The sequence below is a fragment of the Heterodontus francisci genome, chromosome 44 (assembly GCF_036365525.1).
Source record: "Heterodontus francisci isolate sHetFra1 chromosome 44, sHetFra1.hap1, whole genome shotgun sequence".
NCBI classification, from domain to species: domain Eukaryota; kingdom Metazoa; phylum Chordata; class Chondrichthyes; order Heterodontiformes; family Heterodontidae; genus Heterodontus; species Heterodontus francisci.
The window spans coordinates 14,866,775-14,886,496 of NC_090414.1; the positions used below are offsets into that span (position 1 = coordinate 14,866,775).

General features: G+C 53.4%; 2 protein-coding genes across 2 annotated transcripts in view; both read left to right on the forward strand.

The window, feature by feature from the left end:
• Positions 1–2,168: 2,168 nt before the first annotated feature.
• On the forward strand, positions 2,169–7,461 carry arl2 (ADP-ribosylation factor-like 2). Its single transcript, XM_068021896.1, has 5 exons — positions 2,169–2,258; positions 3,517–3,627; positions 4,311–4,473; positions 5,450–5,530; positions 6,542–7,461. Exons 1-5 carry the CDS (start codon positions 2,194–2,196, stop codon positions 6,674–6,676), a joined length of 555 nt encoding a protein of 184 aa, XP_067877997.1. The 5' UTR covers positions 2,169–2,193; the 3' UTR covers positions 6,677–7,461.
• A 3,390-nt stretch (positions 7,462–10,851) lies between these two features.
• The window catches only part of snx15 (sorting nexin 15), a 48,124-nt gene continuing 39,253 nt past the window's right edge, over positions 10,852–19,722 (forward strand). Inside the window, exons 1-3 of the mRNA XM_068021889.1 lie at positions 10,852–10,995; positions 14,196–14,228; positions 16,603–16,723. Coding sequence (XP_067877990.1) covers positions 10,897–10,995; positions 14,196–14,228; positions 16,603–16,723 — 253 coding nt within the window. The 5' untranslated portion in view covers positions 10,852–10,896. The remainder of the gene's footprint in view (positions 10,996–14,195; positions 14,229–16,602; positions 16,724–19,722) is intronic.

Here is a 19,722-nt window from a genome sequence, read left to right on the forward strand (position 1 = left end):
CTGCTCGTCCTGCCTTTCAGCTTCCAACCTAACTCTCTATATTCGCTTTTCAGGTCCTCATCCCTTTTCCTAGCCATGTCATTGGTACCGATATGTACCACGACCTCTGGCTGCTCCCCCTCCCCCTTAAGAATACTGTGGACTCGATCCGAGACATCCCTGACCCTGGCACCTGGGAGGCAACATACCATCCGGGAGACAAAAACAAGAAATGCTGGATTCACTCAGCAGGTCTGGCAGCATCTGTGGAAAGAGAAGCAGAGTTAACGTTTCGGGTCAGTGACCCTTCTTCGGAACTGGGGTTCCGAAGAAGGGTCACTGACCCGAAACGTTAACTCTGCTTCTCTTTCCACAGATGCTGCCAGACCTGCTGAGTGAATCCAGCATTTCTTGTTTTTGTTTCAGATTTCCAGCATCCGCAGTATTTTGCTTTTATACCATCCGGGAGTCTTGTTCGCGACCACAGAATCTCCTGTCTGTTCCTCTAACCATTGAATCTCCGATCACTATTGCTCTCCTATTCTCCCCCCTTCCCTTCTGAGCCACTGAGCCAGGCTCAGTGCCAGAGACCTGGCCACAGTGGCTTTCCTCTGGTAGGTCGTCCCCCCCAACCGTATCCAAAACATTATACGTATTATTGAGGGGAACGGCCACAGGGGATCCCTGCACTTTGCGCCTATTCCCTTTCCCTCCCCTGACGGTCACCCAGCTACCTTTATCCTGTAACTTAGGTGTCACTACTTCCCTATAACTGCTTGCTATCTCCCCCTCAGCATCCTGAATGATCCGAAGTTCATCCAGCTCCAGTTCCCTAATGCAGTCTGTGAGGAGCTGGAGTTGGGTGCACTTCTCACAGGTGAAGTCAGCAGGGATACAAGTGGTGACCCTCACCTCCCACATCCTGCAAGAGGAGCATACAACTGCCCTAGCTTCCATCCCCTCTGCTCTAAATTGACAATGATGGTAATGATGGCTCTCTCTAAGGCAATCCAGTCAGTCCCACTCCCCCTGCTCTATCCCCATAGCCCTGCAAGTTTATCTCCCTCAAGTGCCCATCCAATTTCCTTTTGAACTCATTGATTGTCTCCGCTTCCACCGCCCTCGTAGGCAGCGAATTCCCGGTCATTACCACCCGCTGTGTAAAAAAGTTCTTCCTCCCATTCCCCTGCATCTTTTACCCAAAACCTTCAATCTGCGTCCCTTAGTCCTTCCGCAATCAGCTAATGGGAACAGCTTTTCTTTGTCTACCTTAAACCCCTATTAAATCTCCCCTCAAACTCCTTTGCTCCAGGGAGAACAACCCCAGCTTCTCCAAGCTAACCTTGTAGCTAAAATTCCCCATCCCTGGAACCATTCTGGTAAATCTCCACTGCACCCTCTCAAGGACCCTCACCTCCTTCCCAAAGTGTTGTGGCTGATTAGTCCTCTCTCTCTCAGGGAGAAGAGCCCCAGCCCCTTTTATTTTTATTGGCATAGCTTGCTTCCCCTCTACTAACATCCCTCCATGAACCTTTCTTCCGCTTGCTTATTTCGCTGCGCTCCCTCAGTTCTGCACTGGGGGCTGATAGGCTAGATAGTGGGATCTTGCTGTGTACATAGACTCAGGACCTTCTGACCGAGGAGCTGAGCCAAACGGAGGAGCAATAGAACATAGAAAACATAGAAAATACAGCACAGAACAGGCCCTTCGGCCCACGATGTTGTGCCGATCCTTTGTCCTCTGTCAAGGACAATTTAATCTATACCCCATCATTCTCCTTTATCCATATACCTATCTAAAAGCCGTTTGAAAGTCCCTAAAGTTATAGAACATAGAAAATACAGCACAGAACAGGCATGTAATTATTTGACAATGGGCCTATGAGGTTCTGTATGTCTCATATTGCAGGAGAGGGCAGTGGTCCAGAGCAATACAGGCTTAGTGCCGGCGGCGAGCTGCAGGTGGCGCTGTGGAGCCAGCCCCGAGCACCAGCCGTGGACGACGTCGCTCTTGTCTCCTTCCTCTCACCTTGTTGGCAGCACAGCCGGTAACTAGGGGGAACGGGAGCAACCAATCCGGAGCGCGCTGGGAGCTTGAGTGACACAGCGGCCGGCCAATCAAAAGAGAGCGTGCCGGCGCGGACTCCTGGGCCCGCAGCCAATAGGCGCGGGGCGGGGGGTTGAGGGGCGGGGCGAGTGCGGCGCGGCTGCGGGATGGGGCTGCTCAGCATCCTGAAGAAAATGAAGCAGAAGGAGCGGGAGGTGCGGTTGCTGATGCTGTATCCTAACCGGGGGCTCCGGGCGAGGGAGGGAGCGAGGAACGGGCTGTGCACTGCGGGCTCAATTATTAAACTCACACCCACCTAACTGCCTGCGAGAGCCGGTACAAGGCGGCTTAATGGTAGGCCGCAGGCTCATGGGGCGGGGCTGGGGTGTGGGATTAGGCGGGGCCTGGGAGCAGGGGTGGGGCCGGGGCCTGGGAGCAGGGGTGGGGCCGGGGCCTGGGAGCAGGGGTGGGGGCGGGGCCTGGGAGAGGAGTGGGGGTGGGCGGAGCCTGGGAGTGGGGGTGGGCGGAGCCTGGGAGTGGGGGAGGATCTTGGGGTGGAGCCTGGGGGGAGGGGTGAGTGGAGCCTGTGTGGGTGGAGCCTGGGAGAGGGGTGGGTGTAACGTGGGAGAGGGGTGGAGCATGGGAATGAGGCAGAGCCTGGATGAGGGGGTGGGTGGAGCTTGGGAGTGGAGGGTGGGGCTTGAGAGTGGGTAAGTGGGGCTTGGGGGGGTGGGGGGCGTGTAGGTTCGTAGAATGGGGCCTGGGTGGGGCGCAGATCTAGGGGTATGCGGGCAGGGCCTGAGCAGTCAGCCTAGCCAGGGAGGAAGGTGGGCAGGACTCTGCCCAGTCCTGGCCCACAGATATGGACCAGACTTGAAGGGCTGAATGGCCTCTTGGCTTTTTTCTTTCAGCTGTGATCCTTTGCCCAGTGCATTCTGTGCCCTGCCTTTGACTGGGTAACATGGGCAGCGAGACAGTGGTCCTTCCACTTCTGGTGTCTGATTTCGCTCCGGCCCCGACTGATGCCACGGCAGGAGGGTCCTACGTGAAGCAGCTTTGAACATTTTTGTTGTATCCTCTGGTTGTTAGTCAATTGAAACACAAAAAAAAAATCCTTTCTTGCGGCAGCAAAACTGGTTGTGTTGGGGCACGGGTGTTTGCTCCACACCCATGCCCGTTTCCTACAAGGGTAGCTGCAGGTGGAAGACTGCTGTCCCAGCTATTCACCCTCCAATCCATCACCGCTTGCACTGCTCAGTCTCTGAGCCCCTGAGACACTGCTCAGTGCCAGCACGGGTGAATATCTGGTCACCAACCAGTTATTTGCCTCCGTGATGCACCCCATCGGTCGGCACTTGTCCCTGTGCTTGATGCTGACTCTGGGCTGTGAAACCTAGAAATCTTCAATTGCCGCTCTTGGGTCGCATTCCCTGCACGAGACGGGCACCCACCAACACTTTAACATTCCCCCTTCCTTAACGCATCTCCAGCGGGCTGGACAACGCCGGCAAAACCACCATCCTTAAAAAGTTTAACGGAGAAGATATCGACACCATTTCCCCCACACTGGGATTCAACATCAAGACGCTGGAGCACCGAAAGTAAGAAACCTCCGCAACTTTTTCCCTGTTTTCTCAGCAAAGCTTCTCCGTGCCTGCGCTGACCCGCTGCGGGGTTGGCATACCACTCGGTGTGGGACTGTGGCCCACACGCAGAGCAGGGAAGGGCCCAGGCTCGATCCCAGGCCAGCACTGACTTGGCGGATTCCAGCTTTGGGTGGGGTGGGGTGGGGTGCCGCTGCGTTTGACCCCGGCGTTCCCTGGCCGAGCGAAAGGGGCGGTCACGCTCCCGCTTCATGCTCCCGTTGCCTCTCCCTGCTAGTGGTGAGGAGAGGGTCAGGCTGTGCTGTGACGCCCCCCCCCCCCCCCCCCCCGTGGTTCAATAGCCCGCCACCCCTCTCCCCGCCTCTTGGAGCAGGAATTGTTCTGCACGAGTTGTGACACTGAGCGAAGGTGAGGGGGGGGGGGGAGGGGGGGGTGTCAGTCGGAGCTTCGTGTGTGTCTTCAGCCTGGGCTAACAGGGAGTAAAGGTGGAGCTGGGTCAGGGTTGGTAGTTTATGCAGCTCCCTCCCATCACTTTATATTTGATTGAAGAGCCATGGTCTGGGAATAAGTTGCCGGCCTGTCGCTCTAGAAGCAGTGGCAGTGGTCGGGGTTCCTGGGGTGGGGGTGGGGGGGTTGCATTCCCATCGCTGCCCTGACACGTTTCCCTTCCCCCTCCCCAGTTTCAAACTGAATATCTGGGACGTGGGAGGCCAGAAGTCGCTGCGGTCCTACTGGAGGAATTACTTTGAGAGCACGGACGGATTAATCTGGGTCGTGGACAGTGCCGATCGACTCCGACTGGAGGACTGCAAGCGGGAGCTCTCTGTGCTGCTCCAGGAAGAGGTAAATCCCAAAGAAACAAGTGGAGGGGGGGGTGGGGAGTGGAAGGTGGCGCAAAACCCCAGCCTGCTGAATGTTCCGGAGGCTCTTCAAAACAGCCCGAGCTTCCCTTTGCTCTGGTGAAAGATCGGGGCTACTCTCCAGTCTGTCTCCAGCCCCACTCCAGAGGCTTGAGCTCATAATCCAGCCCGACGCTCCCAGTGCCAGTACCGAGGGAGTGCGACACTTTCAGAGGCGCAGTACCGAGGGAGTGCCACACTGTTTTAGGTGTTGTCTTTCAGATGAGTCGTTAAACCAAGGCCCCGTCTGACTTCTCAAGAGGTCATGAAAGATCCCATGGCCAAGAAGAGCAGTCAGTATTTATCCTGTAACCAACATCACTAGAAGCAATGATCTGGTCATTATTGCATTGCTGTTTGTGGGATCTTGCTATGCACAAATTGGTTGCTGCGTTTCCTACATTACAACACTTCAGAAAAGTACTTCATTGGCTGTAAAGCAGTTCGGGAAATCCTCAGGTTGTGAGAGGCCCTATAGAAATACAGGTCTATATTTAGAATTATAGTCCTATGGATTATTTCAAATGATATATATTATTACTAATCAGAGCAAGGAGAGAGAGAATGAAACCACAAGCTGTCTCTGTCATGTTCTGGTAGCACGTCTCGTTGCTCTTAAAGGGACAGCGCACTGTGCTGGTACAGATTTGAGCAAGGGCAGAAAGCGGGCTTGGCCATGGTGCCTTCCACAGTCGAATACCCTGCCACTATGCAGACTGAAGGTGAAGAAAGGCCCACTTGGCTGCACTTCCTGTGGAACTGCCTTTCCGTTTCTCCCCCCCCACCCCCCACCGCCACCTCCCCCAGCCATCTTGTTTATGCTTGCTCTGTGTGGGGCGGGGAGGTCGAGACAGGGGAGGTAAATCCCAGCAGGGTAAAGTACTGTTTAAATGCACTGAGATGTTTTCCTCTTTCTCCAGCGCCTGGCGGGAGCTACGCTCTTGGTGTTTGCAAACAAACAGGATCTGCCTGGAGCTCTGTCGTCAGATGCCATTAAAGATGTAAGGACTGATTAGATATTCCTTGTGTGCTTGCCTGTAATTCACGGGTCATGGGCTGGGGAGTAATGATGGTGACTAGATCTAGTGGTTCTTTGAGCAAGCAAAGTCAGTCTCCCCTCTCCCCCATCTCTGTCCAACTGCATTGCCCCAGATCCATCAATGTCTTATATTCAACCTCTTGAGTCTATTTCACCGTGGCTGATCTGTGATCTAACTCCATATCCCTGAATACCATTTGGTTAACAACAATCTACCAATCTCCGGTTTAAAATTAACAATTGATCCCACATCGATTGCCGTTTGTGGAAGAGAGTTCCAAACTTCTGCCACCCTTTGTGACATCCCCTGGTGCGGATGAGAGGTTAAACCGAGGCTTCCGTGTGGGATCTTGCTGTTTGCAAGTCTTGCTCAGGTGGATGTAAAATATCCTGTGGCACTAATTGGAAGAGGAGCAGGGAGATTTTCCCCAGTGACCTGACCAATATTTATCCCTCAATCAACATCACTAAAACAGATTGACCGGTCTTTTGTCTCATTTTGCGTGCGACCTTTAGCCCAGTTTAGCGTCACTCCTCAGTGGCTGCTTTGGCTCAGAGCGGCACCGGTCAAGGCCAGCATTGTCTCAACATCGATTTTAACATTCATGTCCTCCCTATCTCTGTCACCTCCTCCAGCCCCCACAACCCTCCGAGATCTCTGCACTCCTCCAATTCCGCCCTCTTGTCCATCCCCCCGATTCCCATCGCTCCGCCATTGGCGGCCGGGCCTTCAGCTGCCTGGGGGGCCCTAAGCTCTGGAATTCCCTCCCTAAACCTCTCCGCCTCTCTCTCTCTCCTCTAATAAGAGGCTTCTTAAAACCGATCTCTTTGAAATTTTGTTTGATTACGCTCCTGTGAAGCACCCGGAGACGTTTTACGATGTTTAAGGCGCCAGATGGATGCAGGCTTTTGTTGTTGAAAGATCTTTTCTCCCTGTACCCCTCCCCCCCCCCCCCCCTCCTTTGTTTCACAGGCCTTGGATCTGGACAGTATTAAGACCCACCATTGGTGTATCCGAGACTGCAGTGCGGTGACTGGGGAGAACCTGCTGGTCGGAATCGACTGGCTGATGGACGACATCTCCTGCCGAATATTCACCGCGGAGTGAGCCTGCCCCTCGCTCGCCACCGTTTGTACCGCCTGTCACCACAGCACCACCCCCACCTGTCCTCATGTACTGGTCACACAGGCTGCCCATCACCCATCGGGTTCAGTTTATGTTTTTTTGAGAGACGTGGCCACGCTGGGCTGGATTAGAGGGAGTTCAAACACAACCACGATGATCTGAACACTGGAAGCAGAAAAGCGTTCCATTGCCCTGCCTGTCCCCTTTACAAGTACAAAACATTCCCCTTTCTAAATGTAACTGCCTTTCCAAAAGGACAAGGAGGCCCATGTTTGGAAAGGTGGATGTTTACCTTCACAGACTGTGACTATTATTGTGGCAAGAACAGACACTTGAATTTTTAAGCAGTGTTCAGGGTCTGTATAACCAAAGCAGTAGGACTCTCTCTCTCTCTCTCTTCCTCCTCACTTTCTCTCTCTTCCCTGTTCCCTTCCCCCTCCTCCTCTCATCCTCTCCTGCTTTCCCCACCCCCCCCTTTCTGTTCATGGCGGGCATGGTGAATTGGGCCATGTGACACAAGCATGGTCTTGCCAAGCATGCTGTGTTGGGATTTTTCTCTTTGTGGTCTCGAGCCCCCCCCCCGCCCCAGTCAACTCCATGGCAACTGTTGGGAGGCCCACGCCCACTGCCAGAGAGCTGGTGATCGGACAGTGGAAATCCCGCCAATAACGTTACATGTCCGCATCGTCTGGTTCATTCTTGTTTAAATTATTTTAGAATGTAGAATGTTAAATTTAAAAAAAATAAAGTGACAACTCTGTGTTGAATCATTCTCTGTTGTGTACTTCCTCGAATTTAACATTGGCATCACCCAGCTCCATCGCTACCTTATCCTCACTGGCACTAAAATCCCCATCCACGCCTTCGTCACCCCAAGCTTGATCTGTCCCAATGGCCCACCTTCGAAGTTACTCCCACCACCTGCACTTCATGCCTGCAGCCCATCCAGTGCTGATCCCCCACTCCATTTGCATTCTTGGCTGTCAGCATAGCTCAGCCAGAGCATTTTTCACTCTCTCTCTATCTCTCTCTCCTCCGAGTCAGAAGGTTTGAACCTAACCCCAGAGACCTGAGCCCGTAATCCAGTCCGACACTCCCAGTGCCAGTACTGAGGGAGTGCTGCACTGCCAGAGGTGCCATCTTTCAGAAGAGACGTTTAACCCAGGTCCCGTCTGCCCTCTCAGGTTGCTGTAAAAGAATCCAAGACACTGTTGAAAGAGGTGGGGTGGGGAGTTCTTCCCAGTGTCCTGGGGCCAATATTTATCCCTCAATGAACGTCACTAAACAAATAATCTGTTCATTATTACATTGCTGTTTGTGGGATTTTGCTGTGTTCAAGCCAGAGATCGATAGATTTCTAGAGATTAAAGATCAAAGTGATTCCTGACAACCCAGTGACCCGCTGTTGTCATCAGAGTGCGCCAAGTTGCGCACAAGCGCGGTTACATCTTGCCAGGACTAAGTGGCACATGCACGGGATGACGTCACCACACAGCGTCGACGCCATGGCGTATCCGCGCCTGGTCCATCTTCGCACGTGCGCGTTACAGCATCATCAGGTATTCAGCACTCCCCCCCCCCCCCCCCCCCTGCCCACCCAAGTCGGCTGGAGCAAGGGGCTGAATCGGAGACTTTGAGGCTGAAGCTCTCCTTTCCCCCCCCCCCCCCCCCACCTCGCTCCAGGCCTCGATACTTCCTCCCCTCAGCCGTTCGCTCCAGGCCTCACTGCTCTCCCCCGCGCCCCCCCCCCCCCCAACACTACCCTGGCCGATTGTTCCTCGGTACCCCGATCTCCCACCCCCCCCCCCCCCCCCCCCTCCAGCTGCTAGCTCCAGGCCACACTGCTTCCCTCCTCTCGGCCACTCACTCCGTCGTTGCCCCGTCACCCCTTGCTTCTTCGGGCGGTGCGTGGAGACTGAACAAACGTGGGAGCTGTCTTTTAATGGAAATGCAACCATAAAATTCCTTTTGTATTTAATAGGATTACTGGAATATTAAATGGATCTGAGGATTACAGTTACTATCCTATAACTACATCGTAGCATATTACTGGGCTTCCATCCAACCTAATGTATGGTTAGTTTGCTGGAACGATCTAGCCATCAGCATTTCCTGTGATAAATTGAGCAGCACCATCTTTAATCCTGGCAGCTGCCTGAACGTCACAGACTCTGACGTTCCAGTTGAAGAGCCTGCATTTGCGCATGTGCAAGTACTGTGCCACCTAGTGGTTGCGTTGTCAGCAAACGCAGCCATTAAAGATATCAAGGGAAGAGAAGTGGAAAGTTTTCCAGTTCGGGGCGGAGCAGGAAACAGCACTGATATCATGGGATATGGGGATAGTGCGGGAAAATGGCGTTGAGGTAGAAGATCAGCCAGTATCCGGTTGAAGGGCAGAGCAGGCTCCAGGGGCCAAATGACCTACTCCTGCTCCTATTTCTTATGTTGAATATTATCAATAACAGAACCTCCACAGCCCTCTGGGGTCGAGAATTCCACAGAATCACCACCCTCTGAGTGAAGAAATTCCTCCTCATCTCAGTCTTAAATGGCCAATCCCTTATTCTGAGACTATGTCCCTTGGTTCTAGACCCAGGGAACAATCTGGTGAACCTCCTTTGCACTCCCTTTATGGCAAGTATATCCTTCCTTAGATGAGCAGACCAAAACTGTACACAATATTCCAAGTGTGGTCTCATCAAGGTTCTGTACAATTGCAGCAAGACTTCTTTGTTCCTGTACTCAAACCCTCCTGTAATAAAGGCTAACATTTGCCTTCCTAATTTCTTGCTGCAACCGCAGGGACCACAAATTATAAAGATGCTGTTTGAAAATTATTGTGCTGGCTGAGGGGAGCAGAAAGCGAGCCGGAATAACACATGACACATCACGACCTCCCAAATAAATGCAAAATACTGCAGATGCTGGAAATCTGAAATAAAAACAAGAAATGCTGGAACCACTCAGCAGGTCTGGCAGCATCTGTGAAAAGAGAAGCAGATTTAACGTTTCGGGTCAGTGACCCTTCTTCGGAACTGACAAATATTAGAAATGTCACAGGTTATAAGCAAGTGAGGTGGGGGTGAGGCAAGAGATAACAAAGGAGTCTAGATTGGACCAGGCCACATAGCTGACCAAAAGGTCATGGAACAAAGGCAAACAATATGTTAATGGTGTGTTCAAAGACAAAGCATTAGTACAGATTAGCTGTTAATACACTGAATATTGAACAGCAGCAAGTGCAAAGCTGAAAAAAAAACAGTGGGTAAGCAAACTGAACAAACTAAGATGAAATGAAATAAATGCAAAAAAAAGATTGTAAAAAATGTAAAAAAGAATGTAAAAAAAAAGGAAGAAAAAATAACTAAAAATGAAAGTAAAATGGGGGGCTGTCATGCTCTGAAATTATTGAACTCAATGTTCAGTCCGGCAGGCTGTAGTGTGCCTAATCGGTAGATGAGATGCTGTTCCTCGAGCTTGCGTTGATGTTCACTGGAACACTGCAGCAATCCCAGGACAGAGATGTGAGCATGAGAGCAGGGGGGAGTGTTGAAATGGCAAGCAACCGGAAGCTCAGGGTCCTGCTTGCGGACTGAGCGAAGGTATTCCGCAAAGCGGTCACCCAGTCTGCGCTTGGTCTCCCCAATGTAGAGGAGACCACACTGTGAGCAGCGAATACAGTATACTACATTGAAAGTAGTACAAGTAAATCACTGCTTCACCTGAAAGGAGTGTTTGGGGAGTGGGATAGTGAGGAGAGAGGAGGTAAATGGGCAGGTATTACACCTCCTGCGATTGCAGGGGAAGGTGCCATGGGACGGGGACGAGGTGGTGGGGGTAATGGAGGAGTGGAACAGGGTATTGCGGAGGGAACGATTCCTTCAGAATGCTAACAGGGGAAGGGAGGGGAAGATGCGACTGGTAGTGGCATCACGCTAGAGGTGGCGGAAATGGCGGAGGATGATCCTTTGGATATGGAGGCTGGTGGGATGAAAAGTGAGGACAAGGGGAACCCTTTCACGGTTCGACTCAGAGATGTGGCCGCGCCTGCGCGCTGGTTGATGTGCGCCGGTCTGCTACTGCGCATTGGCTGCTGCAGCGCCTGCGCGCTGGTTGCTGCGGGGCGGGGCTGCTGCAGCGCCTGCGCGCTGGTTGCTGTGGGGCGGGGCTGCTGCAGCGCCTGCGCGCTGGTTGCTGTCAGGATGGCTTCGCGCAGGGGCAAGCCGGAGGAGCGCGAGTACCGAGTGTCAGAGCCGCGGCAGCACCCGCAGGGCTTCACCGTCTACCGGGTCACGGCAAGGGTAAGGAAATGCTGCAGCATTGCATGGTGCCAGCGGCCTGGCCCCTTCACTCCCCCTCCCTGACGCGTCGCCCCCTGACCCTTCACCCCCCCCTCCCTGACCCTTCACCCCCCCTCCCTGACCCTTCACCCCCCCTCCGTGACCCTTCAACCCCCCCTCCTTGACCCTTCAACCCCCCCCTCCTTGACCCTTCAACCCCCCCCTCCCTGACCCTTCAACCCCCCCTCCCTGACCCTTCGCCCCCCTTCCCTTCGCCCCCCCTTCCCTTCACCCCCCCTCCCCGACCCTTCGCCCACCCCCCTCCCCGACCCTTCGCCCCCTCCTCCCCGACCCTTCGCCCCCTCCTCCCCGACCCTTCGCCCCCCCCTCCCCTTCGCCCCCCCCTCCCCTTCGCCCCCCCCTCCCCTTCGCCCCCCCTCCCCTTCGCCCCCCCTTCCCTTCGCCCCCCCAACCCTTCGCTCCCCGACCCTTCGCCCCCTCTCCCCGACCCTTCGCCCCCCTCCCCTTCCCTTCGCCCCCCCTTCCCTTCGCCCCCCCTTCCCTTCGCCCCCCCCTTCCCTTCGCCCCCCCTTCCCTTCGCCCCCCCTTCCCTTCGCCCCCCCTTCCCTTCGCCCCCCCCTTCCCTTTGCCCCCCCTTCCCTTCGCCCCCCCTCCCCGACCCTTCGTCCCCCCCTCCTCGACCCTTCGTACCCCCCCGACCCTTCTCCCCCCCCCCCCCGACCCTTCGCCCCCCCCTCCCCGACCCTTCGCCCCCCCCCCTCCCCGACCCTTCGCCCCCCCGACCCTTCGACCCCCCTTCCCTTCGCCCCCCCTTCCCTTCGACCCCCCTTCCCTTCGCCACCTCCTCCCCTCCGCCACCTCCTCCCCTCCCCTACCTCCTCCCCTCCCCTGCAGCCTTCACTTTTCCTCTCCCTGACCCATCAAACCTTCTGACCCTTCACCCCCTCCCTGAACCCAGACAGACAGAGGCTCATGCCCGACCTCATCTGACATTCTACCGCCCCCCCCCCCTTCCTTACAAACACATTTCTCATCTGGGAGTCACCAAACAGTGCTCCGAATCCGGGATCAGGAACGATGAAGCCCATCCCTGCCACCTCTCCCTGAGCCCAGCACAGGCTGGGACTCTCCTGGTCTCAGAGTCTGCACACTTTCCTGAACAATGTAGAAACCACTGAACTCTGAGAGAGGGAGGGAGGGTCAGGTCTCTCGACAGGCTGCACGAATAACTCGTGAACAGTTAACCAGACCCCGGTTTCAGAGCAGGACTTTGTTGTTCGGGTTACTTTATGTTGAACTCCTGGTGCAGAAGAGGTGCTGAATGGCCCAGTGCTGTTCCTATGGCGTGGGAGTTGAGGAATCCCAATGTGCAATCCAGACCGGATCTTATCCAGCCTCACACAGGTTTGAGGATTAACTTGGTTATGGTTACCTCCTGGAAGCCTCTGTGAATCACAGACGAAACAGCACTCTTTAAAAAAAAAAATGTTTGATGGCAGGATGTGAGTGGGTTCCTTTCCCCAGGGGGCTTTAAATATCAGACACACAGCGTGTGACTGGAGTCACGGGGTGCCCTGAAGGGCATTAGTGACCCACTTTGGTTTTTACGTCAACGGGGTGAGATCGATAGAGGGATTTAAACAACATGTTGAGTAATTTAAACATGAAGTGTTGTCGGAACAGGCCAAAGTCTGTGTTTTGTGTTCTTTAGAGCCACTTCAGACCACAAGTGCAAACCACTGTTAACTTACAATGTGATAGATTAATGGTTTGAGTTCTGTTTAATTCAGAAAAATCCAACTGACTGGGGAGGGTCAACATTACGTCTAACCGAGCGTCACTGCTGTCGGGTTTACAATTCACGGATCTATTTTTAATTTGGCCTTGTACCACACTGGTATTCAGCAATGTTCCTCTAAAAATTTAGTTGTCCTGCCCGGCCTGTTTTTTTTTCAGTACCAAATCCCTTTAAGTTGATTTGCGTGGCTGCACACACACACACCTTATCTCTGTCAGAACAAGGTCTGCACCGTACCCTTCACGCTACTGCATCTGTGCAGTTCAGTGGGAACGTTGGTCCTCGTCAGGAAGGGCTAAGATTCAGGCCCCAGTGTTTCCTGAGATAGAGGTTCTGAGGCCCGACCGTCTTCAGCTGCTTCGTCAATGATCTTCCCTCCATCATAAGGTCAGAAGTGGGGATGTTCGCTGATAATTGCACAATGTTCAGCACCATTCGCGACTCCTCAGATACTGAAGCAGTCCATGTCCATATGCAGCAAGACCTGGGCAACATTCAGGCTTGGGCTGATAAGTGGCAAGTTACATTGGCCCCACACAAGTGCCAGGCAATGACCATCTCCAATAAGAGTGAATCTAACCATCTCCCCATGATATTCAATTGCATTACCATTGCTGAATCCCCCACTATCAACATCCTAGGGGTTACCATTGACCAGAAACTGAACTGGAGTAGCCATATAAATACCGTGACTGCAAAAGCAGGTCAGAGGCTGGAATTCTGTGGTGAGTAACTCACCTCCTGACTCCCCAAATCCTGTCCACCATCTACAAGGCACAAGTCAGGAGTGTGATGGAATACTCTCCACTTGCCTGGATGGGTGCAGCTCCAACAACACTCAAGAAGCTCAACACCATCCAGGACAAAGCAGCCCGCTTGATCAGCACCCCATCCACAAGCATTCACTCCCTCCACCACTGACGCACAGTGGCAGCAGTGTGTGCCATCTACAAGATGCACTGCAGCAACGCGCCAAGGCTCCTTAGACAGCACCTTCCAAACCTGTGACCTCTACCACCTAGAAGGACAAGGGCAGCAAATGCATGGGAACACCACCACCTGCAAATTCTCCTGCAAGCCACACACCATCCTGACTTGGGACTATATCACCAGGGAACGCGATACACATTCAGGCAGGCACTGTAAAAATAATCCTGTCATCCAGGAAATTGCCTATATACAGTGGGTAATGGAACGATTGCTGCTCTGTAGGTTCATTGTTGGTACGCACGTTGTAGGGGGATCGCTCTAAGTAGCAAAGTGCAGGGAGATGTGCGCCAAGGGATACATTTTACAACTGCTGTAAGGCTGGTGCCAGAATTTGGAGAGCTCTAGACCAGTGAACGAGGAATATTTACCCCTACGCTGCCCGGCTGTGACCTGTGCTTTGTTTCAATTCTAGATCATCTCAAAGAAGACGGCAGATGTCAAAGAGGTAAAAACAATTGTAGAGACTGAAGCTTTGGACGTAGCAGTGGACGATTGTACAGGCCAGGAGTTGGCCATTCGGCCTCTCGGCCCTGCTGCACCATTCAGTTTGACCCTGGCTGATCAGTACCTCAACTCCACCAACTCACCATTACTTCAAATCCCTCAATACTCTTACCTAAGGAAAATCTAGCAACCTCAGTCTCTCAAATATCGAATTGACACCTTCAGCCTCAGCAGCTTTTTTTTCGGGGGTGGGGGGCGGCGTGGGGAAGAGAGTTCCCGATTTCCACTCCCCCTTTGTGTGAATAAGCGCTTCCTGACATCACCCCTGAACGGCCCTGGCTCTACGTTTAAGGTTCTGCCCCCTTGTTCTTGACTCTCTCCCACCCCCCCACCCCCACCCCCACCACCAGAGGAAATAGTTTCTATCTATCGACCCGATCGAATCCTTTAATCATCTTAAACCCCTCGATTAGAATCACCCCCTTAATGTTCGATACTCGAGGGAATACAAGCCCAGTCTGTTCAACCTGTCCTCGTAATTTAACCCTTTCAGCCCCGGTATCATTCTGGTGAATCTGCACTGCACCCTCTCCAGGGCCAATATATCCTTCCTGAGGTTCAGGTCCTAGAACTGAACACAGTTACTCCGGATGGGGTCTGACCAGAGCTTTATATAAACTGTAACATCACTTCCACCCCTTTGTATTCCAGCCCCATTGGCAAAAACCATTGTATTCCAAGTTTAAACCCCTGTTCCCATACATCTCAAGTTGCTGATGCAAACAGATGTGGGGCTTCTGATTCATGGTTTTATTCACCAACAGCATGAGGGATAGCCCTTTCCAAATCTCCAGTCAGCCTTGCCTCAGTGGTCTCTCTCTCTCTCGCCTCTGGGTCAGGGGTTCGAGCCCCACTCCAGAGGCTTGATCCTGTGATCCAGACTGGCACTCCCAGTGCCAGTATTGAGGGAGTGCTGCACTGTTGAGGGGCAGTACTGAGGGAGCAGCACTGCACTGTTGGAGGATCGGTACTGAGGGAGTGCTGCACTGTCGGAGGGTCAGTACTGAGGGAGTGCTGCACTGTCGAGGGTCAGTACTGAGGGAGTGCTACACTGTCGGCGGGTCAGTACTGAGGGAGCGCCGCACTGTCGGAGGGTCAGTACTGAGGGAGCGCTGCACTGTCGGAGGGTCAGTACTGAGGGAGCGCTGCACTGTCGGAGGGTCAGTACTGAGGGAGCGCTGCACTGTCGGAGGGTCAGTACTGAGGGAGCACTGCACTGTCGGAGGGTCAGTACTGAGGGAGCGCTGCACTGTCAGAGGGTCAGTACTGAGGGAGCGCTGCACTGTCGAGGGTCAGTACTGAGGGAGCAGCACTGCACTGTTGGAGGATCGGTACTGAGGGAGTGCTGCACTGTCGGAGGGTCAGTACTGAGGGAGTGCTACACTGTCGGCAGGTCAGTACTGAGGGAGCACTACACTGTCGGCAGGTCAGTACTGAGGGAGCGCCGCACTGTCGAGGGTTAGTACTGAGGGAGTGCTGCACTGTTGGAGGATCGGTACTGAGGGAGCGCTGCACTGTCGAGGGTTAGCACTGAGGGAGCGCTGCACTGTCGGAGGGTCAGTACTGAGGGAGCGCTGCACTGTTGGACGGTCAGTACTGAGGGAGCGCTACACTGTCGGAGGGTCAGTACTGAGGGAGCACTGCACTGTCGAGGGTTAGCACTGAGGGAGCGCTGCACTGTCAGACGGTCAGTACTGAGGGAGCGCTGCACTGTCGCAGGGTCAGTACTGAGGGAGTGCTGCACTGTCGCAGGGTCAGTACTGAGGGAGTGCTGCACTGTCGGAGGGTCAGTACTGAGGGAGTGCTGTCGGAGGGTCAGTACTGAGGGAGTGCTGCACTGTCGCAGGGTCAGTACTGAGGGAGTGCTGCACTGTCGCAGGGTCAGTACTGAGGGAGCGCTGCACTGTCGCAGTGTCAGTACTGAGGGAGCGCTGCACTGTCGCAGTGTCAGTACTGAGGGAGCGCTGCACTGTCGCAGTGTCAGTACTGAGGGAGCGCTGCACTGTCGCAGTGTCAGTACTGAGGGAGCGCTGCACTGTCGGAGGGTCAGTACTGAGGGAGCGCTGCACTGTCGGAGGGTCAGTACTGAGGGAGCGCTGCACTGTCGGAGGGTCAGTACTGAGGGAGCGCTGCACTGTCGGAGGGTCAGTACTGAGGGAGCACTGCACTGTCGGAGGATCGGTACTTGGCTGTTAATCTCCCCGGGACGTTACTGCACGTACCTCACAACACTGGGCGTTTGCCTGGGATCTGGATCAGGTTGGGAAGTGGTCCTCAGTGCAATTTAACTATTATTCCCCCTGATCCCCTTACAGATAACAGTGTTCAAACGTTACAGTGACTTCAAAAAGCTTCATGGCGAGCTGTCCTACATCCACAGGAATTTATTCCGGAAGTCGGAGGAATTCCCGGTCTTCCCGAAGGCTCAGGTGTTTGGTAAGAACCGTAAACCTTTTGCTTTCACCTGCCCAGAATCCCAAGTTCTTGAGTTCCCACGGGCCGCTTTTCCCTGGGAGGGGCAGGCAGTGTGGCTGCTGGATTTCAATCAGACCGGCTCACTCGCTGCCATTGTGTCTCTCTCTGTGTCTCTCTCTGTGTCTCTCTCTGTGTCTCTCTCTGTGTCTCTCTCTGTGTCTCTCTCTGTGTCTCTCTCTGTGTCTCTCTCTGTGTCTCTCTCTGTGTCTCTCTCTGTGTCTCTCTCTGTGTCTCTCTCTGTGTCTCTCTCTGTGTCTCTCTCTGTCTCCGAGTCAGAGGATTGGAGGTTTGAACCCCACTTCGGAGACTTGAGCCCGTAACCCAGGCTGACACTCCTGGTGCAGTACTGAGGGTGTGCCACCCTGTCGGAAGGGGCAGTACTGAGGGTGTGCCACCCTGTCGGAAGGGGCAGTACTGAGGGAGTGCCACCCTGTCGGAAGGGGCAGTACTGAGGGAGTGCCACCCTATCGGAAGGGGCAGTACTGAGGGAGGGCTGCACTGTCTTAAAGTGCCGTCTTTCAGATGAGACATTAAACTGAGGCCCCTCTCCCCACGGGTGGGTGTAAAATACCCCACGACCACGACTGGAAGAAGAGCAGGGGGGAGTTCTCCAGGTGTCCTGGGGCCAATGTGTGTTCCTCAAGCAACGTCACCAAGACTGACTATTTGGTCATTATCTCCAGCTTGTGGGATCTTGATGTGCACACCAGAGCTCCGGAGTGGCCAGTTTCCAGAGTTGTCTCGTACTCTCAATTCCCACCTCCCTTTCACTTATGCACTAGAAAGGATTGTGAGCAAGAAAGCAGCAGCAAGCGTTGAGAACTAGCATCAGCTAATAACATAGAACAGTACAGCACAGTACAGGCCCTTCGGCCCATGATGTTGTGCCGAACCTTTAACCTACTCTAAGATCTAAGTAACTACCTACCCTTCATTCCACTATCATCCATGTACCTATCCAAGAGTCGCTTAAATGCCCCTAATGTATCTGCTTCTACTACCACCGCTGGCAGTGCATTCCACGCACCCACCACTCTCTGTGTAAAGAACCTACCTCTGACATCTCCCCGAAACCTTCCTCCAATCACTTTAAAATTATGCCCCCTGGTGATAGCCCTTTCCACCCTGGGAAAAAGTCTCTGACTATCCACTCTATCTATGCCTCTCATCATCTTGTACCCCTCTATCAAGTCACCTCTCATCCTTCTTCGCTCCAATGAGAAAAGCTCTAGCTCCCTCAATCTTTCTTCGTAGGACATGCCCTCCAGTCCAGGCAGCATCCTGGTAAATCTTCTCTGCACCCTCTCTAAAGCTTCCACATCCTTCCTATAATGAGGCGACAAGAACTGAACACAATATTCCAAGTGTGGTCTAACCAGGGCCTTATAGAGCTGCAGCATAACCTCGCGGCTCTTAAACTCAATCCCCCTGTTAATGAAAGCCAACACCCCATACGCCTTCTTAACAACCCTATCAACTTGGGTGGCAACTTTGAGCGATCTATGGACATGGACCCCAAGATCCCTCTGTTCCTCCACACTACCAAGAATCCTGTCTTCAAGCCTGTATTCTGCATTCAAATTCGACCTTCCAAAATGAATCACTTCACACTTTTCCAGCTTGAACTCCATCTGCCACTTCTCAGCCCAGCTCTGCATCCTGTCAATGTCCCGTTGCAACCTACAACAGCCTTCCACACTATCCACAACTCCAGCAACCTTCGTGTCATCGGCAAACTTGCTAACCCAGCCTTCCACTTCCTCATCCAAGTCATTTATAAAAATCAACACCTGAATGTTATTGATTTTTTGACTCTTTCTACAGTGGGTTGTTTCGTTGACTGTTTTATACACAGGTAAGCACTATTACATTGAGCTTGCCAAGGATACATTCATCCAGATGACACCGGCCGGGACTGGCTGGTAGTTCTGTACCCTCTCATTTTTAAACCATTCGCACTGTTGCTTCTGCTTATATCGTGGGGAATAAGTCGAATGCTATTGAGTATCAGTAAACCAGCATTGTGCCAGGGTTGGCCATCTGCATTTGTGAGGAAGGATTGAGATACTGGGACTGTTTCCATTGGAACAGAGAAGGTTCAGAGGTGATTTCACAGATTTTTGTAAAATTATAAAGGTCAGGAGGGAAAGACGTTTTCTTCGGGTTGGGGAGTGAGTGACGAGGGAGCATCAGCACCTACCCCGAGGAGGGAGAGAGGTTGGGAGGAATTTCTGTGCACAAGATCCGAAATGATTTGCCACAGGGTAAGGCAGAGAGCACTGCACCTTTGCAAGAACATTGGATCAAAGCAGAGAAAGATACAGGGCTATGGAAAGACAATGGGACAGTGGGATTAATTTGGGATTGATACAGGGCCATGGAAAGAGAGTGGGGCAGTGGGATTAGTTTGGGATTGATACAGGGCAATGGGGAAAGAACGGGGCAGTGGGATTAGTTTGGGTTTGATACAGGGCTATGAGGAAAGAACGGGGCAGTGGGATTAGATTGGGTTTGATACAGGGCTGTGGGGAGAGAGTGGGGCAGTGGCATTAGTTTGGGTTTGATACAGGGCTGTGGGGAGAGAGTGGGGCAGTGGGATTAGTTTGGGTTTGATACAGGGCTGTGGGGAGAGAGTGGGGCAGTGGGATTAGTTTGGGTTTGATACAGGGTTGTGGGGAGAGAGTGGGGCAGTGGGATTAGTTTGGGATTGATACAGGGCTGTGGGGAGAGAGTGGGGCAGTGGGATTAGTTTGGGTTTGATACAGGGCTGTGGGGAGAGAGTGGGGCAGTGGGATTAGTTTGGGTTTGATACAGGGTTGTGGGGAGAGAGTGGGGCAGTGGGATTAGTTTGGGATTGATACAGGGCTGTGGGGAGAGAGTGGGGCAGTGGGATTAGTTTGGGTTTGATACTGGGCTGTGGGGAGAGAGTGGGGCAGTGGGATTAGTTTGGGTTTGATACA

Excerpts from the sequence above, each read along its gene's own strand:
- arl2 (XM_068021896.1), top strand. The coding sequence starts at position 2,194 with ATGGGGCTGCTCAGCATCCTGAAGAAAATGAAGCAGAAGGAGCGGGAG. Across the intron at positions 2,259-3,516 it reads GAGGTGCGGTTGCTGATGCT|CGGGCTGGACAACGCCGGCA; the intron begins GTATCCTAACCG and ends ACGCATCTCCAG. Across the intron at positions 3,628-4,310 it reads AAGACGCTGGAGCACCGAAA|TTTCAAACTGAATATCTGGG; the intron begins GTAAGAAACCTC and ends CCCCCTCCCCAG.